Source organism: Chaetodon trifascialis, chromosome 23, assembly GCF_039877785.1.
Source record: "Chaetodon trifascialis isolate fChaTrf1 chromosome 23, fChaTrf1.hap1, whole genome shotgun sequence".
NCBI classification, from domain to species: domain Eukaryota; kingdom Metazoa; phylum Chordata; class Actinopteri; order Chaetodontiformes; family Chaetodontidae; genus Chaetodon; species Chaetodon trifascialis.
The window spans coordinates 17,441,375-17,468,088 of record NC_092078.1 but is presented as its reverse complement, the minus strand read 5'-3'; the positions used below and the strand labels follow the sequence as shown (position 1 = coordinate 17,468,088).

Sequence of the window (26,714 nt, the reverse complement as noted above, 5' to 3'; positions counted from 1 at the left end):
AAATTTCATAAAGCAGCTCTTGCCTTGAGACCTTGACCCTATAGGGAAGGAGCTTTAAAGCAGTGTCCACCTCCTGTACATCAGCTCTGTATTATAAACCTGAGATAAACTGAACTAAGGAAGATATGAGGCCCAGTGTACATGTCAAGAAAATTGTCTTTTTCCCTGAGGGAGCAAGAATTTTTAGCAGAATAATTGAGTCTTTTTGTTCTGCCTCTTACAAGCAATTTTGGCTACAGCAGACTGTATCAGTTTAAGCTCAATGTACTGGCTTAACGAGGAATCACATTACTGCGTGCAATGAGGAAGTAGTTGCTGAAAGTGATGAACACACTAGAGGTCCTCTCGAACTGGTTGTCTCTGGTCCTAGCAACCCAAAGTCAAACCCAGGACCTAAGTCACCCACTGTTACCACTGTACACTGCCTGCTCAGCTCCAAACAGCAGACATAGCAACCAGCTGGTGAACATAGTTGAACATTTAGCAGCTAAAAAGCCAGATATTTTTCTCAGAAGTTGGTGGAGACCAAACCAGGGCTGAAAGTAGGATTTAGATTTGTCAAACACAACTACAAATGAATGCTGCTTTGAGCGTGCTGAATGTGTAAATAGGCAGTTCTTTGCTTTTTTTTCAGCTACAGCATCCAAATTCATCCAATTTGTGGTTAAACTTGCAGCTGTTCTTCTCAGTCATAACTCAGTCAATTTGCAACACACCGATCCTCAATGTCCAAGCAAAAGAAAAACAGAAGTGACAGAATTAATGGCATTCCAATATTAAGGCAACACAGTCCTTAACACTGACACTCCCCTCTTTCCCATTATGTACAAATACTTGTGTGTTGAAAACCTGTAGTACAAGCAAAAAGATCTGCATGATATCAAATTGTGTAAGGCTCAGAGTCAGTGTATAGCACCACTGATATGCTAATTGATGGTGTTTTGAAGAAGTCCATCTTCCTTAAAAGTTGGGCAGTCCTGAAAATAGCGATATGTGGCATGCCTGTCGAAGACATGTAACTGTACCATAAGCCTGTCAGCAAGAGCAAAAAAAAAGGCAAGGTTTCAAAGAGTTAAAGCAAAATGTGATCCAGCATCAACTTTCCAACCAAAGTGCTATCAGCCAAGCTTGCTGCTTGCTCATTTAAGACCAGCGCTGTTGAGGAAATGGAAAACGTGTCTATCTTTGGGGTTGTAGTAGCAGTTGGTAATGCAGTTCGCTGTAAGTAGGCCACATTATTGATTGGTAAATTTGTTCAAGGCAACAGTAGAGGGGTGTGTTCGGATAAAGTAAACAGGCCGAAGGACAGCACAGATATTTTCATATTAGGCTGAATGCAGAATGCTCTGTCAATTGCTCACACTTAGTTTTCCTAACAGGCTTTTTATTTCTAAATGGCTTCTGAGGAGTGCTGTTTATGGGGCCTGGCTCCAGGTGAATATTAAATAGGTAAACACAGGAGCTTTTCAGCAAAGATAAAATACCAAAGTTGCAAACGAGAGCCCTCCATTTCTCATATCAACATTCATCCAGCCACCCACGTCCATTTCCAAAAACATTTCATGCTGCCGAAGAGTGAGGCAAGATGCTAAGCGCTATGAGTGGGGAGCCACTCACTTCATAGCTGATAAATTACCTTGAGGAGTTCATCTTAACTTCTTTTTTTATAGTGCTCCGGCAGCTGAGCACACAACACAAACAACTGAAGTCTTTATAGACGAGACAATACACTCTGCCACAATTTTTGTTTTTTAGATTTGTATTGTTTCTGCATTTTTTTGTACACTCTGAGTCACTTCTTCAGGAGCTCATTTCGCCATGGTGCCTTAATCCTACAATGCTCTCAATGTAAAAAAGTTGTGTGGCCTGATGTACAGTATGATTAATCACAAGTTGCAGGTGCCTAAAAACTATCTGGAAACTTTACCCTTACTGTAAATATCTCCATCAGCTCTGATTGGATATATTTGTTGCTTCTTTGGAAGTGTGATTGTTTTCTCTGAACCATTAGTAATATAAAAAGGGATTTTCAGTTTCCTGTGAATCATGCTGTGAAGTTTCCCAGTGAAATATTATGTACTGAGCCATACACAGAGTTGGCTATCCGAGGGAAGAGGGAGGAAAAAGCATGTCTTTTGGGCTCCTGTGGATTTGATTTGTATGGAAATTATTTTGTATAATATTATACTTCTGTATAACCTGTTTTGAAGTAAAGCTGTTTTGACTATTGAGGCTTGAACTTATACAGCGCTAATACAACGTTAGTATGATAAACTGACTTTACAATGGAGCTGCAAATCACACATATGCTCACAAAATCAGCCCTTGTAAGCACTGTTAGATAGTATGCTAATGATGAACAGATCAGTCTTTCGTCTTTGCCCTTTGTGGAGATCAGGGACGCATGATGCCTTGACTTCTAGCTTTTCACGATTGTTTCTGAGGACTTTTAACGCCTGAGATATTCCAACCCAGTTGTGATGACAAATGACACATGTCTTTTTTTGAGGGAATCCAGACTTAGCTGTGTTTGATGTCATTTAAATGCCATGTCAGTGGCAGCGGGTTTGTGTGTCTGACGGTAGAGTAGTTTGGAGCATAAAGCTGTTGGTATACTAATTTCAAAATCAAATTTGACTTATTCTCAAAGGTTGCTGATTATGCATTGCTGGGTGCAAATACTCAGTGTACCAGAAGATTGGTCTGTCCACAGAAAGGTGGAATTGCGATGAAGGGCATGATGGTGGGAATAATCTAAAAGTTAGAACTGCTAGTACAAGAGGAAAATGATTAAAACCCTGTTACTGATCCTACGACACCAAAGAAAAGGAGAGTGTGTGAAGAGATTGCTGTCTTCTAGCAACAGATAGAGGTGGTTGAAGAGGTGAATGTTTGGTTTTGATGATCCTTGAAATAGCTTTCATTATGAATCTTCTTCCATCCAAAAGCAGGCTGCCACATTGGAAAAACAACTTGGTATCATATTTTCATTTACATTGTGTTTCAGACTCTGCACCTATGTATCTTATGCATGGGCCGCTGTTCAAAACATCTGATAACTGCAGGTTATCAGACGCTTTGCAAGAACTTTTCCCCCAAACTGGAAAGATAGTGTCAAGAGCAAAAAGAAGAGTTGATGCTGAGCAGCTGCATTTTAATCCTCTTCACAAAGGAGTGCGTGTGGAGCGACAGCCATGAAAAATGTGCTGCAGCATTTGATAACCGTAATTTCACTGTCTACTTGAAACTGTGTACAGGTACTGGTCAGCTGTGGCCTTGCTTCAGCACTTCTGCGTGGCCTTTATTTGTTGAGTTTCCATGTTCCCCATATTGGTGTGGATGTCTCTTGGGGTTGTGGTTTTTGGAAAGTGCCTGTGCACTCAAGAAACTGATTCATAGGATGGACTTCTTTCTATCATGTTGAAATGATAGTCCAGAAAAGTTAATCAACACATGATGTTGTTAGCCAGGAGTGTACATTTTGACTGTTCCACCTGGATGCCTGTGCACACTGCTGCAATCGCAGTCCCGTCGTATTGGAGAACTCTTTATTGCTCGACTGTAACATGCTGTTGGCTTTGTTGTGAATGAAATGTGTATTCTTCCCAAGTGGCTTGTATTGTTGTCCAGCCTCACAATAGCTTTTTCACATCTTACTCAAAGACTTACTTTGATTGGAGTTTGTTCTGTCCATAAATAAAAGTACTGTGGATAAGTCAGGCTCTTCAGAAATGCAGGTGCAGTCTCGCTGCACTTTTGTTGTGTGGACTGGACTGCGGTTATGAGCAGTCGTGGTCAGAGCAGAGGGAGGGAAGGAACTTATCAAAATGTATGAAGTGTTCTAATCTTCATTCCATCATAGCTGTGCGAGGGTTTAATCAGTGCTAAATTCTTCTTCATAGCGCTTTCCAGGGACTCGTCCCTGGACGCGGCCACTGATTCGTCTTCTTCCTTTCTGTCCCCTGCATCGTTGTCATCTGTGTGACGGAAAGTGGCACAGACTGGAAATGCTTTGGTTGTCACTTGCTGTTACAGCAGAGGCCAAATAGTCGTTCATAACGAATGCTGACAAATTTTCATTGGGAATACTCTACTTTTGAAAGCATCAGGATCACACAACAAGCCTTTCAAAAATACAGCCTCTCCCATGCTTTAATAAGAAAACTCTGCTGTTTAGCCCTTTTAGTTTGACACAGATATCCAGCTGTGCCATCACAAAACATGCATTCTGAATTCCTTCTTAGATGGATTTCGCAGCAATTAAGCAGGTCATTAGCTTTTGTTGTAGTTTGTTGTGTGGGAAATTCTACGATGTGAATTCATTGAGTGGATCTGGGTGCTGTGATGCATGTGATTAGCCTGGATACCATGTCTGTCACAGCATGAGGTAGCATCAGAGCCAGGAGATCCTGACAAACATCAACACATTCTCAAACAAGCTGGAATCAGAACAGCCACAGCCGTTGACTTGTGTTAGGGGCTGATATGTGATGCTGTTTGTTGGACAATGAAGCGAGGATGGCGTATTGCTTTTTAACGAGGCCTTTTTAAACATTAATTGAATGGCAAATCAATTGATACGTTATACGTATCATACTGTAAACAAATGAGACCGACCATGATTGAGAAAGACAGAAGGTAGATAGGTAGGTCAGAAGGGATGTGGATAGAAGGGGTCGCATCTGTTTATGATCCAATATGGTCCAATACAGAATGGCACAGATTGATTTGTAACAACCAGTGTGGTTCCAAGTTCATTTTAATTTATGATAATACAAGATTTATATAACGGATTTAAGAAAACACACGTATTAGTATTATTGTTTTTGGCAGCATCCACTGAATGCATTGACCTTTGTAGATTAAGCATCATTACCTCAACAGAAGAAGCCAATTATGGCGCTTTTCCATTACACAGTTCCAGCTCTACTCGACTCGGTTCTACTCTACTCTACTTGGTTTGGTTGAGTTTCCATTACAATTGAGGGGGCGGGATTGTTTTTCCGGTGTTGGATGTCGCAGACCAATGACGACACTCTCCAGCCAATCAGTGGCCGACAGGCTGTTGACGTCACACATATAGTATCGCATCTACTCGCTTGGAACCTCGCCAGAGCAGGTACTAAAAATAGTATCGGGTACCAGGTACTATCCCTAATGGAAACACAAAACAACCGGGTAGAGTAGAGTCGAGTCGAGCCGCGCTAGTGGAAATGTGGCATTAGTATGCCTCGGCTAGGTCAGACTGGGCTGGAACGACAGCAGCAGAGACTACAGCTACACATTTAGGAAATGAGTTTCAACTATAGCCCAGAAAATGCTGGATTCATTTGGGCGATACTGGTATCGATATTGGGCATCTTAAAAAGTCCTTAGTCTTGGTGCTATATTGATCAAGCTAGCTCTCATCAACCTCATTCGTCTTTGAGGCACTTATAACAAAAGATAAGAAAATAGCAAGTATCATGGGTTTTTTTCTCCCAGTAATGTCAGGGCTGTCTGCTATCATTACAGTTTTCAAAGACACAAAAATGGAAGTGAGGGGTATTCTGCTGAAAAACTGATACCTTGCCCCAGTTGCTTTTTTGGCCTGACAGATCACTGGAAGCTGTCGACACCCCACTTTGGCTCAGGAGGGGATTGACGGGAGCAGTAATGAGTACCTCGCTGTATGTGCCCGTACTCATCCACCCTCCGCCTCCACCTCTCCACGCTGCTCTCCACTGCCTCTCAGATCAAGACTTGTTTAATTTGAGCAGTTTTGACGCACATATGACATAGATTAATTATAGAGGCTCTTCATGTCATTTAGCGAGTCACATACGAACACACACACACACACACACACACACACACACACACACACACACACACACACACACACACACACACCAGCAGAAACGGTTATTCAGGGCACCGTTTCTTCCGCGGTAAATCGACTTCATCCTCAGCAAACCACAGCAGCCGCCCCTGCCTCAGCTCTCACATCTCCTCCGCCGTCCTCAGCGTCCCTCCGTCCTCCTCCGCCCTCGTTCTCCAAGCCCTCTCGGGTCTCAGACGTGATTGCCTCCTCCTGTAAAGCTCCATCCACTCACACCTTTCCTGGCCCTTCTCCATGCTGCTTCACTGATCGGGAGAAATTGCACTGGAGATGACTAGAGCTCCTTCAACTATTTCATGGCCTAGTTTCACTCAGATAAGAAAAACAGTCAAAAAAGGAAGGAATAAGCGAATGGTTCACACTCAGTCAGTCATCACTGTAAATGGAAAGCGCAATCCTGGAAGCATTTTTTCTTTAATTTACTATCCAATATTTGGTTGTTAGCAGATACTCTGTGATTGACATGACACTGACAAACCTTTTTCCATGTATCGTTTAATACAATTTATCTGAGGGGGTTTAGGATTTCTGGGTAATGGTTAGTGTTACAACTGAATATGTTGATGTTGATTTGATAGAAATAGAATAAATGAATAACCACATTAATGTTCAGGTCTCAGGTATAGTCAGTTGGAAGGAACTTCATTGCAAAATGATGAAACTTAAAGCAATGCTTCTCTACAACAATTAAATTATTAACAATAGTCAATTATTACTGATAGTCAGAGGAGAGGTCCCTTGTCATCCCAAAGGCGGAGGGGAAAGCTGGAATTGTAGTAGTATGTAGTATTTTAATGTCTACATATAGGCAAACTTTGGTCCTTACCTCTGCCAGTGAAGATAAGGCTGAAGTTGTCTTGGGAGTTTACAGTAGTTTAACCAATCACCACCTGGCATGTAAACTGCGGTAGCTGTTTCCTGATGATTGAAGATGATTTCTCTTTTTTTTTTACAAAGTTCTACAACCTCCTAAGTCACTTTTCTTTAACTGGGGAAGACAGCTGTCTGTGATCACACTGCTGAACAACGGGCAGTGGTTCAGACATCTGGAACTCTGTGTTCAGGGTGTTCATTTGAAAGGTAAATTCAGGTTTCATAAAACTTGGATCTTACTTTTGTAGTTTGGGCCATCATTGCTATCTGTAATGGTAACATTGTACTCCTCCAATACTGGCAATGAACTCCTTGGGAGTCAGACAACGAACAAAGCCCCAGGTTAGCTAAACTTAGTTGGAAGAGAAAACAAAGCTGAGGGCTGAAATTATTACCCAAACTGTCTATTCATTGTGGTTTGCAGACCCACTTCTCACTGCAAGTTTGACCTACTGTCACTTGCTCCTGTTTCTTGCCTCATCTGGCTTCACTGAGTACAGTGTCACCATGTTCTCAACTTAGTCAGTACAATAAACCTATGAAAGTAAGACCCAAGTTAAAGCAAACCTGAATCATCAAAGGTCTTGTGGGGCCATTTTGGGGCAACCATTGTGCAAAATGGCAATTTAAAGTGTGTTTTTGTGTCATTAATGAGCACACAATAACTGCCACTGAAGAGGGTTACCTGGCATCTTGAAATGAATGAGATGAGCCTTAATAGAGTATAGTTATTGTCACTGTGGCAACCCACAGCCACATCAAAGATCTGAAGAGCACATACATCATCACGTCTTTTTATGTTTACTGTTCACACCCCTGTATAATAATCACTGCCTCTCAGGAGGACGGGGGGATTGTCAGGGCCCTCGTCGTATTCTTAGCATGTAGATTAGACAAGCTTTGATCCATCTAATAAGCCGTCCTCTGGCACAGTGTGTGTTTGCTCTGCCTCACTGGAGCACAGAGAGGGCCCAGACTGGGAGCTCCATCTGATGCATGGATGCTGCTGTCTTCATCCCCCTCCACGTCTATCCACAGCCCCTAGCAGATAAGCATCAGCGGCACGCCTGAATTCAACGACTGTCGTCTTCCTTCTTGTGCTGTCTTTGGCTTCCTCTTTTGTCTTTTCCTGTTGTTTCTCACCATCGATTTGTCTTTTCCTGTTTCTTTGTTGTGTGGCTTCTCCCTCTGTTTCAGTGTCTGTTTGTGTCTCTCCAGCTGTCTCTTTTCATCAAGTGAGCCTCTTGAGCAGGACTCTTCTAACTTCAAGTGACTTCTCAAACTCTTCATCCCTCTTAATCGCCCCAGCCCAGTTTTCCTTCTCTATCTTAACCTTTAGGATGTGGTATACTGAGAAAATCCAAACTGACTCACAGTGAAACATGCAACTAGACACAGTTTAAATCTGTGTACTTAATGCAGCTTTACAATGTATGTTTATTTGCTCTTTAAGCAAGTGAGGGTACGACATGAAGATTTAAGCTGTGTAACCGTAACCTCAAGAAATCAGGAGAAGCAGCCCAAACACCAATGGCCGCTGTGGGATGGTAAAACCTCGCCAGTACTAAAAGATTAAGATTAAGATTTACTTTATTAATCACAGCACACACATGCTACAGGGAGGAGGAGACTGTACACACGCCATGCTTTATGTGAAATAGTTTTTTCTGCGTTTGACCCATCTTCGGTCCGTCGTTCCTCCGCGGCAGATCTGGAGCAGTGGGCTGCCAGCTGCCAGCCAATGCCGGTGCCCGCGCCCGGGGACCCATCCTTCTTCGTCACCGTTGGTCAGGCTGTGATCTTCTTGCATGTTTTTAGTTTATTTAAGGAGGAAACCCCGGGTGAACACGGGGAGAACATGCAAACTCCACACAGAAAGTCGCCCTTTTTCCTCGAGCAGCAGGCACCGAAGGCATGGTGGAGGACACGCCACCAGCGCCCACAGCGGGATTCGAACCAGGGACCTTCTAGCTGTGAGGCGACAGTGTTACCACTTGTGCCACCGTGCTACCCTAACCTATGGGGGGCAGCGGTAGGCCCGAGAGGTGTCGAGCCTCTGTCAAATGTCCGCAGAAGAAGAGGAGCAGCTGCAGCTCAAAGTATACTACTGGGTCTCACCAGTGGTTTCCCTTCTCACCTTGTTTTCTTTGTCACACTTGCCACTTCCCCCCCACCCCCACCCCCCCACTGTCACCCCACCATGACCAAGTGTGTTCTTTAAGCTAGAGCAGGGGAAGTTTCACAACTGAACAGCTGAAAATTATGCAAGAGAAGTGGAAGTGCATCTGCTGAGCATGTGTCACTTGATGTTGGAAAGACCTTAGAAGTTAGAAGTTTAATGATGTGGGAAAAGATGGCGTTGAATTCACATTGGGTTGTTTTGTTTACTCAGAGATGGCTGATAGAATACAGATAAGACCTGTCATCTCTCAGTTAATCCCTCTTGATTGTTCTGTTGTACATAGAAAATGATTTTGCTGCATTCTCACATTAATAGAGAGAGGTAACGCTTTATCTGTCATGTGCAGAGTTTTACCTCAGCCTGTAGTGTTTGGGACTGTCAGAAGTCCTAAACTGGTGTGTAAGACCACCGCAAACAGCTTTTTTTATATTCACTGTCATTGCTCTCCACATTATGCGAACATTAGAAAAATTCTACATGTCCATCCACCTCCCTAAACTCCACACTCTAACTTTTCTCTTTGCTGCATAAAGAGGGACTAATTCCTGCATTGGCATTGAAGGTTGGCATTGAACGCTAATCAAGGTGAGGTGAGGTTGTCAATGACATCCCTTTTAAAAAGCTGAATATACAAACCTCTCAAACAGCGAGGTTAATATACTGCGAAATGAGCATCAGTTAAGACAAGATGCTTTCACACAGGCGCATGTTGGGCACAGAACTGCTTCACTGTCACTCATGACAAAGGAGTGAGGTGCAGGCGCTCAGTGAGGCAGTGTCTGAAAAACAAGATGAAGGAGAGGCATTCCTGGAATTAGGGAGGAACATCAGGAAGCCGGCGCAATTTTCAAATAATTCCGTTTCACCTTGAAAGAAGATTTCTTTTTCACAGACAGAAATACTGTGTTGCCTTTTCATTTCAGAGCACAGAGCTGCTGTTTGAGGTGAAACTCACTTGAAGATGATGGATCATCAAATATGTCATTTGTTCTGCAGCAACACTTGGTCTAATATTTCTTTCTATAATAATTGTCAATCTGTCTGTTTTGCTCATATGACTGAAAAGACTAGCCAACAGGAGCTGTTGTTGTTTTGGTTTACCCACAATTATAGCTGTCCAGTAGAGGTTTCTTAATTTGTATGGCCAGGAGGGGTTTTAAATGTACACACATTGTCAGCCACATAAAGAAATGGATAAATCCCATCTGTCAGTGGAACTCAGCACACGTACGGCTCACACACAAAACTGCATAAGCACGGTTGATAAATGACATTCACAATCTGTCATCCCGAACTTCGAATGGTTAGACGTGGAGGGCAAGAAAATGTGAGAGATTCTGACATTTAAATCTGACAGGACAGTGGCTGCAGTGACTGGCAGAACACTCAGTGTGGGAGGTGCAGTTCAGGCGTGATGGCCGTGTGCCGTCATGGCATCAAACACCACCCCAACTCTGAGCTCCTAGCATGTTAGGAAACTGTATGGTTTAGGTCTCTTTGATACTGTTGTAGGACTAGCAGGCGTGCAGTGTCACTTCACATCAGTCTGACAGACACACAGTTGCACTCTTCCTCGTTTTTAAAGGGATTTTCTCAGTTGAGACAAGTGTAATGATTTCACGGTGCTCGTGAAGTTAATGGTGTTTGAGCCTGTTGTCGGCTGTACTGCAGCGAACTTGAAGCAAAGGATGTCGCACAGATCATGTTCTTCAAGCATTTGGACAGGACTGGTTTTACTTGGGAATGTTTGTGATGTCATTTCATTGCTAATTGTTCTTAGTGTGCAGTATTTCTTTCTATAGACCCAGAAGGCTTCTATGCATGAGGAAACAAAACTTAAACCACTTCAAGTTGTTTTCTTGCGAGTGGGATTTGACAGCTTCCTATGGATCACTGTTATTCTGCAGAACTGCTGTCAGTCAGCAAAAAACAACACAATTCAACAAAATTCAATTGTTCAAATGTAATTTCCTCTTGTCGGTGGCACTTATGTCTGTGTTCAATAAGATTCATCCCAGTGAACACACAAGAAAAAAAGCTTTCTGTTTGGAAAAATGCATGTTAAGACTATAGCCACCACGTGCTTTAAAGACTTCATACCTCATTATTGGAGCTGAAATGATTGCTCAAGTAACTAGTTTGATAATTGATGAATCATTTCTCTACTTTCACAAGCAAAAACACAGCTTCTTACATTTAAGGATTCTGAAATGACTTTAAGGAATTAGATGTGTCAAATGTGTTGATCCTCTCAGGTTCCATGGTTACGCAGCTTGAAATTAACTACCTTCGGGCAGCTTGTTGACTGTTACCTGCAGGCTGAAATGGTGCTGTAAAAGCACTTTGATGCTTTTAAATCACGTTAAGTAAAGTGTTCCTGGTCAGGCCTCCTGCTGCTATGACCTGATCTGATCTCTCTTCTTAACCCGACAGAAGGACTACCCAGTCAGAGGGGAAATAGTGCTCTCATCCAGTGACCTCCAACTGGTGCTACAAGTGGAACGTAATCAGTGAGTATTCCTTCTCCCTACCATCGTGCCTGCCTCAACACCTTTAATAACCTGCTCTGCCTTCCACCTCAGAGAGAGGAATTAATTGGGAAGTGATAATAGGAGGAGATATCAGAAAGCTCCGACCGTGTCTGTTCTCTCTCGCCTTTGTCTCGACTTTCTTCGACCAATCTGTGCTTTAAGATGGAAGCTCAAGGTTACAAAATTTTTCCACGTCTTGAAAGCTGATTAAAGATTGAATGGATGGCCTTAGGATATGGATGTGCTACTCGTAATGGCAGTTGGTAGCTCAGTAATCCTAAAGCTCCAAATGTGAGCTCTTTTAAAAGAAATGTTGAGAATTTTTTGTGAGGTTAGTTGTCAACAAAGAAAGCTGTGAATGACTGATTCTGAAAAAGACAGCTAATTATGACACATTATTTGATGGTCATGATAGTTGATAGTCTATGATCATGAAAGCGATGTTCAACCAATGGCAACTGGAGAGATTAATGACATGCTCTTGAATCATTGCTTTAGCTACTTTCTGCTTCTTTGTAATGGGAGCAGGGAGTGTGTAAGTGACACACATCAGGGTGCAAAGAGAAACAAGGCTAATCAGAATGAGTCCCGTGAAGGGCATGTGGAACAGGGTTCAAGGCCAGCAGAGGTTGTGATGTTCCTGTGATAACATCAAGGGGAGCTCTGTCGGGTGTGTGCACATTAGTCGGAGACGTGCAGAGACTCCCAAGGTGGACCACTTAGCATGCTCATAAAGCCTGGAGGTGGAGAGAACATGTCTGAACACCTCCCGTCTGTTCATCCGAGCAGGGATCTCTAACCTAACAAATAGATCCTCATTAGACCATGGACATGAGGACTGCGTTTAGGAATCCTAGTTCTAATAATAAGGCTTTACATTGAATATGTTTAATTATCATATCACATGGTTACCTCATGTACCAGAGATGTTGTTTCAGGAGGAGCTTTGTCAAGTCTAAGAAAAGAACCCGGGTGGTGTCATCAGGCTTGACGATGACTCTGAGCTGGATGTGTTTGAAAGACATTCACCAGGCAGTCCACCAGAAGACATTATTAAGTTGCATTATGGGACGAGTAGGATCCAGTGTTTGACCCATATTAGTAACTAAAAGTCAGGATATGTCTATCTTTGCTGCTTGACCACTCCTTCCTCAACCTGTCCCCTGCACATCAACACTAAACACACTAAATCGCTTAAATAGACTTTTAAAACTGCACTCCTTCATCAGTGTTTTCCAACAGCCTTGAATCTACATGTAATATGTGTAAAATTATGCTCTTTTTAGCTGTTGTTGTTCTTAGCCATTACAATACAAACTTAAATTATCATACACTGCAAAAATCTACCTCATATTTAATCATTTTAATTAGCCTTTTATTGAAAATGGAAAATGGACCAAGATGGCGGCGCATGCACAATGCGAGGCTCAGCGTCTTACTAGAACTCGTAATATAGTTGTTATTTTCTTACTGGTTTCGAGTCTGTTTACTCATAACAGCTTTGCGAACACTTCCTACACCCCACTTATTGCTGGTCACCTGTTTACATACCGTGTTGCACATGTCACCTGTTTACATACCGTGTTGCACATGTAACCTGTTGACATACCGTGTTGCACATGTCACCTGTTTACATACCGTGTTGCACATGTAACCTGTTTACATACCGTGTTGCACATGTAACCTGTTTACATACCGTGTTGCACATCACCTGTTTACATACCGTGTTGCACATGTCACCTGTTTACATACCGTGTTGCACATGTCACCTGTTGACATACCGTGTTGCACATGTAACCTGTTTACATACCGTGTTGCACATGTCACCTATTTACATACCGTGTTGCACATGTTTTTATGATTTAATAGAAATCACTAGCACTACATGCACCTACCTCATACTGATTATACTGTATATACTGTTTATACCTCATGCCACTCGCACTAAACATGTATTTATACTTTTTTGGATAGGGTTTGACTGTTTGCACTTCTGGTTAGATGCTGACCTGCATTTCGTTGTTTCTGTGTTGCACTCTGACGATGACAGTAAAGCTGAATCTAATCTAATTTAATATTAAAAGTTTGGTTTTAAACCAGATCATTTACACCTGTTCACAAAAGAGAAAGAAACTCCCAGCATTGTTATTTTGTTGTGTATTTTAGTCCAAGTCACGCTCACATACTGGATACATAGCACTTCAGTTGCTTGGAAACAGATTGATGACTTAAAGTAAGAGGAGAGAAATGGAGGATCTGATAGAGACAGTTAGGCAGGAAAAGAAGCGCTGAGACAATGGTAGCATACATGAAGCAGACAGGCAGCGATGAATGAGATGGCGAGGCCGCTGAAGCCTACAGAGAGTTGACTGGTGACGGCACACTAAGTCTGGGCCAGGGAGCCACAGTGTGTGATACGAGACAGCGAGTTGGCAGAGTCTGTGCTTATTTTAAACCGGGAGTTGAGTCCCAGCGAAGCGCTCGAGTTTGGTCTGGACTCGAGAATGTAGGTCAGAGAAGGAGGGACACATTCTGGGGAAGCAGTCACTCTGCTGATGGAGGAGTCACTGGGAATATTACAGGAAACAGAGTTTATTTTATCTACTGGGCCTCCTCCACTGGGACAGGGCTGGAACTGTCCAGGAAGAGGCAGGGTGTGAGCCGGCCAAGACCATTACTTCTGCACTTATGAAAGAAGGAGCAAATGTATGTGGTAGTAATAGAACAACATGTACTGCATGTTAAACAAGGCTGTGGTGAGAGAGCACTTTCCTGGAAAAGCATTTTATTCCAGAGATGAAAAACACAGTCGTGTTATTGTGCTAATGATGTTGATGATAAAAATCATTTCTGTAATGAATATTTTGTTAGAATAAAAGTATCTTGTTTTCATTGTATTGATCGGAGCATTATCACGACAGTGCATCTTGTTAATAGGAGAAAATGAGATTTTGTTCAAATTTTAAAAAAAGTGCTTTGTTACCAAATCAAAGGAAATCAAAAATCTCATCATGTCAGACGTATGTTGGCATTGTTGCAAAGATATCTTTTTGTTTTTATGAAAGAAATCCCAACAGTGTTACTGCCATCGTCTCATTTTGGAAAACAATATCACATCATATCAATTTCACAATGTCAGTATGAGGAGAAAAGGTGTTGACTGTGTCTTCTTATAATGACAAAAGTATGCTGTAAAAAAAAAAAAAAGAACCTATTATTCCAACAAAATATCTCACTGGAAACAGAAAGTATAATACAGTATAATGAGAAGTAACTTATCCCAACAAAGCATGGCTTTACTATTAGGAACAATATCTTCTTATGAGAAATGGATCAGAACAAAGTGTCTTCTTATTAGAGGAGAATATATCTTTATAGTAATAACTTAATTGTTCCAGAAGACAACAACTGCAATAAAACAATAAAATACCTCTTTAAAATCCTAAAAACCTCATAAAAGATGTATTATTATGTCCTCACACCAACAAACCATCACAACAAAGCACCTTATCATAAAGAGGAATAAAGCCACCAGACAACAGCAGCACAACAGCAGCACAACAGCACATCTCCTTGGAATGAACGCAATGTTATTATACTTTAAGCACCTTATTATCAGCACAGATGATCTCATTAGGACTAAAAACATTTTCCTAATGACAGAACTCCCTTTATCACAACAGTATATCTCATAATGAAATATCACAAAATCTCCTCCAAAGATAAAACATGAGAATAAAATGATCCTCTTAAAACGTGAAATTAGTTCTCTATAAGGACTGAAAAGGAAAACTTTAGCTGGAGTGCTCCAGTCACTTTTATTTTATTGTCATTTTGTTAAATTGACTGGATTGTAATTAGTGTTCACACTGCAGCAACATTTGCTGAAGAAGCTTGTTCTGTTGTGTTTTGTCTGTTTTTCTAACCTTCAGCCGCCCGCAGCTTCTCCTGTCCGTCCTCCTCGCCGTCCTCTCAGCGGCGGGGGGGAACCTTCAGGTGGATGCCACACCTGAGACGTGCTAAATCAGAGCGATAGACTGGTCTCACAGAGTGTGACTCATTCATGTCGTGTAGTTTAAGCAGACATGAGGGAGGAGGAGCGCAGGGGGAAGGAATGAGAATGAGCCGGGAGTGTGCTGAGGGGTAGCTGACCTTCACACACACCCTGAGAATAGACTGAGGAGACAGAGCATGAGAGTGGGGAAGCCTCTTTGTGGTGTGTGTGTGTGTGTGTGTGTGTGTGTGTGTGTGTGTGTGTGTGTGTGTGTGTGTGTGTGTGTGTGTGTGTGTGTGTGTGTGTGTGTGTGTGTGTGTGTGTGTGTGTGGTGGGTCCTGGAATGCCAGCTGACCTAAGGCAGGACATGCCTGTGCTGGCTGAGTTATTCAGAGCAGACAGATGACGGAGAATGTGCTGCTGGTTCATCTGTGAATCACACGTTTCAAACTGATGGAATGAGTGAAACACCGACACCATCGTTTGCAAGCCGGCAGCTAAGATTGACTGAGTCCCAGCTCTTTATTACACACTCATTTTAAGCAAGTGACTAAATTAATTACAGTAGTACTGAAGTAGACTGAAGTTTCTGAATGGAAGTTGAGTCAGCATGATGTGTAGTGTAGGATTTCAGAGAGGCTCGCACAATGCATAGACACTGTAACCTTAAAAGTAGGGAAGCGGTGATCTGAAAGGACAGGTAGACTCGGTCAAGCATGTGGCCACAAGGGTGAGTGGGTACATCAACATGCTGTAAAACCACGATGAGATCGAGGAAAGCTTCACTGAACGACTCTGATCAACAGTATTAAAGAATACAAGAGTATTAAAATCCCCGTAGTTAAAAGAAAGGTAAAAATCTCTGGTGAAAAATGTAAGGCCCTGGTGGTCGATATGAGATTGCAATCTAAAATTATTGCAGCGAAGAAGTACATCAAATGATGCAAAAACAATGCTGTCGACTGGGTTTATCATTAGCGATCTGGAGTCATGTATAGCAGCCGCCCCCTCTCCATGAGTCACATGACACTTGTAAACCAGTGTGATTTGGGAGTGATGCCATGCTTTACTGAGCCAAGTCCTGCCCGGTTCCTCATTAAAATATTCATGTGATGTCCTGAAAAGTATGACAGAGTGGTTCAGACTCTGCTAGTGATAGCTGTCAGTTAGCACTTGACTTCTATCCAGCTTGAAAATTCTGGCTGGGATGCTTAGTACAGATGGACCTATCCACTCGCAGACTTTCAGATATGGACAGCCAGCAGCTCATGAAATGTAATGCTAATTTGACCACAGCTGTAGACAGTGGGGCATATTATGTTTTCAGGAGCTAAGTGTTGTAATAGCATGTGCTGGATCAAACCCGGAGATCTATTCCCCCATCAATAATTATTTCATGGATAGCAGTGCTATGAAGAAAGCAATTTCCTCATCCAATAGGAAATAATCTCATAACAGGAAAAGTAATTCTTAAACAGACAAAATGAAACGGCTTTCGAGGGAAAAAATACAGAATGTAATAAAAATCAGTTTCAAACTGAACCGGCATAGTTTCCCTTTATGGAATCAAGAAAAGTTTCTTCAAATCAGAAAGTGAGGAACTCTCTTTTACTAATGGTACAGGTGACACTGTTTAAACAGCTGCATATCTGTGTGTGTGTGTGTGTGTGTGTGTGTGTGTGTGTGTGTGTGTGTGTGTGTGTGCACTGAGCTTGTACAAGCAAGCAAAACAAATTAAGCAAACGTACATTATTAAAGAACTGCCAGCAGGGTAATCATCATGTATGAAATATTAATAGCATCAAAACAATTGACCATATCATTCAATTAGTTTGCACAGGCTGGCGGTGCTCAGCGGCTTTATCTCCTTGCCTCAGTATATCTCGCACGCACAGCTCAGGATGTTGGCATTGCACTTAAAGAGCACATTTAATTGTAATTGCAGATTTTCTGTTGAGGGTTACTAGATGAAGTGTAAGCTCTCTTTATGTTAATGAAAGTCTTGATTACACTGCCACCCTGGGATGATATGTAATGAAATGGGCAATGCATGCTATTCATTGTACATAATGATGAGGTGGACCCTTGCAAATGTGTCTAGTTCAGCTAAATGTATTGCTGTACTGCAGGTGGCAGACCTGACAAGGTGTTAATAAGGACTCGATTCCTCTGAGAGACTGACTTCGCAAAGACAAGTTGAGAGGAAACGGCACTTTTTAAGCACTGTTCTGGCAACAGCTTTTATTATCCCAGTTCCTTCATCGATTTTCCCCAGGAGATACTAGTTTGTTTGAACTTGGCTGCAGCCCTGCAGTGTCTCCACTTTAATAGTGATTAAAATCAATAATGAGCTTTGTTCTGTTAATCTGCCCTAATCCAGCTCTGGTTGTCAGCTCAGAGGATGACTGGCAGCTCCGAGCCCGGCGCGCCCGCCTCCTTTTTGCAAAGGAAAATCCCAAGAAAACCACTCTGATTTGGAGCCACTTCAGCTGGCAGGATGAAGGGATGAAGGGAGTGAAGGGGATGATGGGGGGGTGACGTATGTCAGTACCAGGAAATGTCCTTCAAAGGCTCTGTGGAGTGTGGGAAAGGCAGAGACTCTACGGAGTTAGAGAAGCTCACAGGAAACAGAATAAACCTTCAGTGAAAGTTCTGGAGGTCAAGAAGGGTAAGGATCTGGAAGAGGAGAGTTAGATGTAAAGACGGAGTGAGACAGAGAACAGGTGGTGGTGTTAGGGTGATGTGAGCCTTGGCCTGCCAGACCTGTATACCCTGCAGACTCTGTAGTGCTTCCTGTTTGGCATGGGCAGAGGAAGTCCTGCTCGAACAGCTGTGCAGCCTTGAAACGTAATATATTTACTTCACAGTTCTGCATGCTTGTGTGTGTGTATGTGTGTGTGTGTGTGTGCGCGCACACACACTCTCTGACATCTTATGCGTGCATTGTACAGTCCTGTTCACCATTGTGTTTGTATCCCTAAAGACAGCGTAGCCTCATCTGTCAGAGTGTGACCTTCTGAAGCTGAATGTCTGAGACAGACCACGACCGAGGCTCAGTCCTGCAGGGCTTTGTTGCCATCTCTCATTTCACTTCACGCCTAAAATCCAGGATGACTGATGGCTGGCACAAATCACGCTTCACCCACCTTTTCCATGCCCTCAGATAGAAAATGATACACCACAGTCCATTTGTACACAGTCAGGAGGTTCTTGAAGTCACTAAAATGTCTTTAAGTTTTAATCTTTGTTCAAAACCTGGAAAGGTTTTAATTCCAATAAAGCATGCAGCTGTTTTCAATTTGACGAATGATTTTAGCTTTCCGTGTCAGGGTTTTTCTGTAATGAGTCCATTCAGTTGGTGTATATTTAATATGTTAATACAGGCAGCATTTCAGGCTAATTGTTCCAATGAAAATGACCTTAAATGTTCATTTGAACCGGATCTAGAAAGGCTGAGCCAAATTCAGTTGATTCAGTCTCTTTGAAATTAAACTTTCAGCTCTCACATCGTCCCTGCATGGCATTCCCCACATCCAATTTCTGCTTCAGTCTTTTCAGTTTTGAAAAATCATGCGAAGAATTTAGCTGGCAGCCAGCCAGCTTGGCCTTCCTGATGTTAACATATGACCACTGTATGTTTGATTCTCTGCCATTTGTCTGAGATTTTGTCCTCAGTGCTAATTCTAATGATGCTGCTAAATGCTACAGAATGCACATGGCTTTATCACATTCACTCGTTGGTGCGACCCACCCGCTTCAACTTGATGATTCTTCTGTGTGTAACGCTCATCCAGTGTGTGCTGCAGCATTTAATTATGTTTTTCAGATGACGGAAGATGTGACCAATGTGTGTTGCCCTTAGTATATTCTCAGTGCCACAAGGCCTTCCAAGAAATGCTTAGAGCTTCGCTTAAGCTTGTTATTCGCAGATGAACATGATGTCTGCAGAAAGCTGAGAGACTTGCATTCTTTCTGTCTCATGCAGTAAATCGCAGAGGTCAGAGGTCGTGATTTAGGCAGTGTGGAAGTTGATTTCATTCTGTAGTTCATTCAGCAGCTTAAATTGCACTCGGATGAATCAACAGAGCTAAGACAAAGATAAATGTTTACACCAGCAAATCAGCATCACAAATGATGTTATTTGTAAGATGAACTGTTAAAACTGTGAACATTAGCGTCCACATTTGCACAAGGGGTCACAAAGTCTCCCATTTTACTGGCACCAACATACAACCCTGATTCCAAAAAAAGTTTGCACGCTGTGTAAAACATAAACAAAACAGACTGTGATCATTTGTTAATCCAATCAGAACAAAGACAATATATTTAATGCTTGACCTCATCAACTGCATTGATTTTTCTAAACATCTGCTTATTCTGAATTTGATGCCAGCAACACATTTCAAACAAGTTGGGATCAGAGCAGCTAAAGGCTCAGTCGTTCACAAGCAAGGATGGAGCGAGGTTCACCACTTTGTGAACACATGATTGTAGAAAGGAGATGACTTCATAAAACCATTGTTAGTACACACAGTTCCTTTGCAAATGACTGCATGCTGTTTTTTTTGCCGTTTGCACAGCGTTTGGAATAGTGCTTGTATATTTGCCCTGAGGGATCATTGCTTCTTTTGTTTTCAACAGAACATTAGCCTCGATCCTGTGACAGGGGTTGAGGGAGCTGACAGCACACTTCACAGATGGGTGATGGTCCATGAACAGACACTGGGGCCAATTAGAGCCCGTGTGACAAACATAGTGCTTCCTGGTTGTCCGAGCTAAACAATGTGACCGTGGCATATTGTCAGGTTGAGGTTGGCTGTGAGACGTGTCTGTCAGGTCATCCTTGACTTTGCTGGATGTGTTACTGAAAAGGAGAAGATAACTGAGCCTTTTTTAAACCTGCTTTACGTTGTCTTCGCTTTCAACAGTCTCCAGCAGCACCATCGCTGCCATAGCCATGGTGTGCACATTTTCGAGCAGGTCGATGTCCGTTAGTGTAGCTGTGGTGACCACGAGCGCACGCTCTGACGCTACATCCCCTCAGTGCTCCACTATGAACACCACTTCAGCTTTTGTGTTGCTGGCTGCCAAACATCAAATGATCAAACTTGAAGCTGCATCTCTTTTATTTCTTGGCCAATTTTGGGCCGGCGGAGCGAGCTGAAAGCACATCTGACATAATAAGACCTTTAAAGCCATGTTTAACAGGAAGCATACAGCATTGGTTGTTCATTTACAGATCTAGTTGAATCTGATCGAGTCTTTAGCTGCTAAGCGTTGAGCTTTCTTCACCAGATGTTTGCTGTTTGGTGCTGAACAGGTAGGGCGCAGTGGCTTTATCAGAGCTTCTTCGCTGAGAACAGCTGCCCTCTGCAGCTGGTGATCAGGTTGATAAGAGTGCAGTTTACAGGCGTAAAAACCAACCAATGGGCTGAAAGAGGCCAGAGAGCTCTTTAGAGCTGAGAGGAACTGCAGAGTTGGTGAATAATGTGTGTGTATTGAATAATGCAGCTTTAATATATGAACTATTGGCTGTACAGTATACCATCACACCCTGCTTTGTATGAGTAATCATTTAGCTTTGCTCGCTGCCACTCGCCTCTTGTCTGGTAACAATCATGCGTTTGATCATTGATTGAGTCAGGTAGTCAGTGTGTAATCCCCTCATCAGGCCCCAGATGCTACCTCTGTTTTTCCAGATGTCTCTAAGAGGACCTGGGAGGGCATAATTACATTAACTGCAGCTCTACCATTGATTTTTTTCTTTTTTCTCCTCAAAGCTATTAAGTTAGTTCAACACTGTAATTACTATTAAGTATTTATGTTCTCTGCAGTGTACAATAAAGGGGATAGCAGTGTTTTGATGTCGCGTTGGGAAGCAGCACCTGAAACCTGGCTGTTATCATTTCTTTGTTGCCTTATCACCACTGCTCCTTCCTCCAACAGCGCTCAACCCTTCCTGCCGACATGATGAATGTCCTCTCTCAGCCCTCCTGTGTTTCTGTCTTTGAGGCTCAGCACAATCTGCTCAATTCAGACATGCACAAATGTTCAATTACCCCCTTTTTTTTTTGCTTTTCTGTTTTTCTTGTTAGGCACTGAGTCGTTTTTCTTCTGATAACAATGTTTGCTTACCATCCCTTTCAGCCCTCTTATAGAGAGGCGTGTGGTTGGCCTTAATTTAATTTAGGTTGTGGAAGGTATGTTGTGTGTTGGTATAATCCATTATGATATGATAATGCAAGCGAAAGATGCTGTTTTGGGGACCGTTATCTTTTTCTGTATAGTGCTTGCTGCCACAAGAGAGGAGCCAAGAGAGGCCAACCTCGCTGTGCACCCCCTCCCCATGCTGTCAGATGTTTATCAGCCCATCTCAATGCTGTTGGTGCTGTGAACGCTCCCTGGGGCAGGGGGCAGGTAGCCAGTCAAGTGGACTGAAGGAGTTCTGTGTCTCCATGGTCAGCAGAAGATGTTATTCTTAATCTAGCTTGTTTGGGGTATGTGTGGGACGGGACGGGAGAAGTGGACAAAGAGAGATGATTAACAACAGATGGCAATACTTAACGAGTGAGAATGTGTGTGAGCAAAAGGAAAATGTGTGTTTGCACATTTTCTTTTTGTTCCCTCATGTCTTCATCTGTTAGTAGGGCAATGGGTCACTTTGTCTCCCCCCCCCCCCCGTTATCTGCTGATAACTGTCTCTCTGCCAACTCTTGGCAGTAGTTCATTTGTAGACATAACTAACAGCTGGCTGGGCTCTTGGGCTTGTTGTGTTGTTTCAGCTGCCCAATAAATGTTCTGTTTCCATAACAAAGCTAAAAGACACAGAGGCATTCAGTCAGGGTGGAGCACTGGGCAGTGGAAACATGGTGAATATCCCCGTAGTTCAGCATTAGGTAGAATGACCTTAGAACGTGCCCTGCAAAAGAAGATAAACTGCTGTCGACTCTCCTCTGCCTGACCTATGTTTGCATTTTCCTGTCAGGCGCCCTCTTGTGGCAGTGCAAATAATTACGTAAGGCAGAAGCAGCATGACAATGCTACTGGGCATTCTGCATTTCGACAAAGAGGAAGTGCTCTGCTATTTTGTCTTTCAGCTTGTCTACCCCAGAGGTGGCAGTGTGTGTGGGGTGTGTACATTGACATCTGCTGCTTGTGTCTGATCAGTCTAATAATATAAAGTACCACGTTAAAGAGTGACAGAGCTTGAAGAAAATGAGAGATTTTCTGTTACAACAGTCTGACAAACATCAGCTGTTGTTTGCGTAGCTGCAGTAATTACATCAGTTGTCTTCCACTGCTCTGGAATCAGTAGGGTTGGGTATCATTTGGCCTTTTCTCACGCTGATGCTAAAACGACACTTTAAAAATGGTTCCTGGTGCCTGAATGGTGGAAGATGGAATCCTTCCAAGTGAAATACAGCGACTCTAGCTTAAGGCATTTTAACCATGTCAAAGGTTCTGCTGCCAGAACCTTGTAGAGAGAGTGCTGTGATCAGAGCTAGTTTATCGTTAGCTACCAATGGCATGTGTGTCTTCTGTCGCCTGTAATGTCAGTTTCAGAAAACCAGAGGGCAACAACTTCAATAGACAGCTGAGGCATTTAAGTGGGACTAAGACAGGGCACCAAACCCTGCATTGTGGGTCAGTCTGGTAGATAGTCGTATAGGAAGCAGTACTATGGTGCATCAGGTTTTGGCACCCATCTGTAGGGATCAGCTGGCCATGTTACTGTTATAATAGTCATGGTTATTGGTCAGAATGCGTTAGTCACAGTGGAGACTCATTAGTTACATTATTACACACAGTCCAGGTTTCAATGGCATGTTTTAGTTTCCTTCCTAACTAAACGTCAACCTTAGAGGTGCAGACCAGAAAAAAGTCAAGGTAACCTCTTTGTCATGGTCATAGAAGTTATGTAAGGCACAGCTGGAGTGTGACGCAGCTGTGCGTGGTGGAATCAAGCTGTTAGTCATCAAAATCCAGAGGAAGCCAAAGGAAAGGTGGTCTGACCAAGAGTGTTTGAATGAGAGACAACTACTGTCAAAGCAAAGACATGCTGTACACATCCGGAGAAATGGTAAATGGATGCTCTGCATTTGTTCAGTACTTTTCTACTCTACCAACCACTCAAGGTGCTTTGCAATGCATTACACATTCATCCATACACACACACACACACACTCGCTCACACACTCACTGGCACAGTTAAGTAGAACAATTTGGGGTTCAGTGTCCCAAGGACACTTTGACACTTCTATTCTGCAGATACCTATCTCCTATATCAATATGCGAAATTACACCTTTCTGATGAAAGGGCTAAAAAAAACAAAACTCAAGCAAGGCCATAAATCAAGAGTCATTCTGGTACATGCTGAAAAACTACATGACGAGAGAGAGAGAATACCAATATATGAAAGACAATGAACCCCTGAAATTATATATGTGTAATCACTCATAGGCAATACTGTTTTGTAGCATCCTAAATTCCCTAATACAATTCTTTCTAAATGAAAATAAACAGTAGAATTCCCCTAAATACATAACAACTGTATAAATACTCTCCACACTATCGTACAAGATGTGCAACAAGGCTAAAATATTTTTTTGTTTAATCGATTACAATAAAGCTTTTCACTCTAATTGAAAAGAGTCTGGTCGTCTGAATACCTCAAACTGCTGACAGATGCAGTCATGATTAATGCAATTCATAGCAAAGAAAAGAAAAATGCTGCTTTCAAATAGATAACAAAAACACAAAAGCTTTAGTCAGAACGGAGCTATAAGTCAAGGATGCTGTCTGAGCCCCACATAATTCAACATTTATATTAATGAGTTGGCAGCAACAACGCTGCAGTCATCTGCATCACCTGCTCACTGTAGGAGACCAAGAAAAAAATGACTTCTAATGCAGACAACCTTGTCATAGTGTTGCTACAAGGACTGCAGCAAAATCTGTCCTTGTTGGAGAAAACTGCGAGGATTGTGAAGTACCAATAAAAGCAGAAAAGAAAAGCTTTGATTTCTTGGTTAAGGAAGAAAGATAATCAAGTAATCCTAAATTGGCTTGACCGTAAGATCATCTGGGTGGGTTTATGTTGCATAAAATAGAACTGAGAGATTTCCTGTCCAGCCAGAAAATGAGAAAATCCAATCAAATGAAATATTGTCAGAATTCTGTCATTTAAGGGAGCATAACTCGTGTCTCAGAGCACATGATATGCAGAATGCAGGAAAACAACTTAGCACAACCCAGAGTGCAGTCACAGCCTTTGGCAGTGGGTTAGTCAGGCGGTTAAAGAGCATGACATCCCCGGCGTGATTCCTTTTGTGACATGCCTTTCCACCAGTGCCCTTCAGCAGGGGGTGGCTGAGCCACACCATGGTGCTGTGGTTCTGCTTGGTGGCAAGGCCGACCCTGGCTGACCGTGACGGTCGCCTCCTCTTAGCTCCGTCTGCAGCAGCTAAACTGTGTCTATGCTGCAGGCTACAGAGAAAGCTTTCTTATCAAAACTCTGTGGTTAGCTCTCTGTGTCTTGACTTTAGTGTCACTTGTGCGTTCCTGTTTATTTTGCTGTTTACTGATTGCTTTCAGCCATATTGGAGTGGGAAGTTTCTGTCAATGCAAGTCAAATCGAGGGTTCATGGCTAGCACAGACATGTCTTTAAGCAGCACAAAGTGAGGAGTGAATCGTGTTAAAGGTGACATAAGAGTGTAAACCATCCACAATGATGCTGTGCATGTCAAATTTCAAGCTTACATTTTTTGTATACTCATGAACTTTGTTAACATCATGAAGGTCATCTTGTTTTGGAGTTTTTCATTGGATCACGTGGTCTTTTTTAACAGTACTCATTGTTATCATTTTTGTTCTAAGTACTCCATACTGCCACAGGAACACAAAAAGGAGCTTAATTATTCTGACAAAATAGCTATCTGAAGCTAATAGATATGCCATTGTTGCCATAAGTCTTACCAAGGCACTGCAGGGTGAATAACAATATATAAAGTCTGATGGAATGGTTTAATGGGTTTCAAAATTAGTTTTGAGTTATAAAGAAAAACATATTTAGAAAATGTGGCTTCATCTGAATCCTTTTTCAAAACTCCTGCTTTACTTCTTCCTTCTCCACAATCCCTGAGGCCCAAACAAAGGACACAGCAGGAAAAGACAAACTGTCCTCTCCCCACAACTGTAATCTGCAGCTCCAAAGCACACCATAAAATCCTGTCAGCCGTCATCGTGACTTCATGTGTTCTAAAACCTCAGCTGCACTGAAAAGTACAGGATCACTTCGAAAATGGAGAAGGAAGAAAATACCAAAAGATGAGGAAGACAGGAAGAGCTGGAAGATGTGGCTGCATTCTTCCTGAAGCTCTTGTCCAGCCCAAGCATGATTCAGCTGGTTCAACAGGATCTGTTTCAGTAACAAATGGACCTGTCATTACAAGGTCAGCGACTCACCCAAACATGGAGTGACCACCAGAGAAAGTGTTTCACCTTGTCCAGATTTTGATCATAACTTGTTGTAAAGCTGGTTTTTGAAAGGAGGTGATTCCAGGCCCTGACACCCTTTGCCTTTTGTACATTTTACATTTGTGTGCTTTATTTTTGTGCGATTATTGATTGGCCTTGTGGAGAGCAACATTTTGGACCAATTACTGGTTAATTGTCAGTTCACTGTGGAGGATTTCAAAGCAATTACAGGTTTTTGTTGTGCTGAAGCTACATAAAAACATGTAATACATTCCCTGGCCCAGCAGGAAAAAGCTCAGTGATTGAACAGCCATCATGACTAACTCTGCTCTTAAAAACATAAAGAAAGAGGCCAATTATTTTTGCAGCAGCTTTAGTAAGATGTGCTTCAGTACCTCAGTTTAGTCAGTTTGAATTGCAAAATTAACGTCGAGCACCACCTCTCCAACACACCTTGCTTTATCCCCCCGAAATGTTCTGCCTCTTGTCCTCATCAGGGTGGTATGTGAGTCATGCTACCAGCGTTGTTCCATGGATGACAGTCTCAGTGAGCCCATCAGTCAAGTGAACCGCTGTGGTCCAGACTGAAATATCTCAACTATTGGATGGATTGCAGGGAAATCTGGGACACACATTCATCCAGAGGAAGCATGACGATGACATTGGTGACCCATGACTTTTCCCATAGTACCAGCATGATGAAGACAGGTTTTGTTTTAAGTGGAATGTGTTGACAACTAGTTTATGGATTGCCTGACACTTGGAGCAGACATTC

General features: G+C 42.5%; 1 protein-coding gene across 1 annotated transcript in view; it reads left to right on the top strand.

The window, feature by feature from the left end:
- adam19a (ADAM metallopeptidase domain 19a) overlaps positions 1-26,714 on the top strand; it is a 170,533-nt gene that overhangs the window by 58,261 nt on the left and 85,558 nt on the right. The window contains exon 3 of the mRNA XM_070993711.1: positions 11,370-11,446. Within this exon, the coding sequence (XP_070849812.1) occupies positions 11,370-11,446 (77 nt within the window). The remainder of the gene's footprint in view (positions 1-11,369; positions 11,447-26,714) is intronic.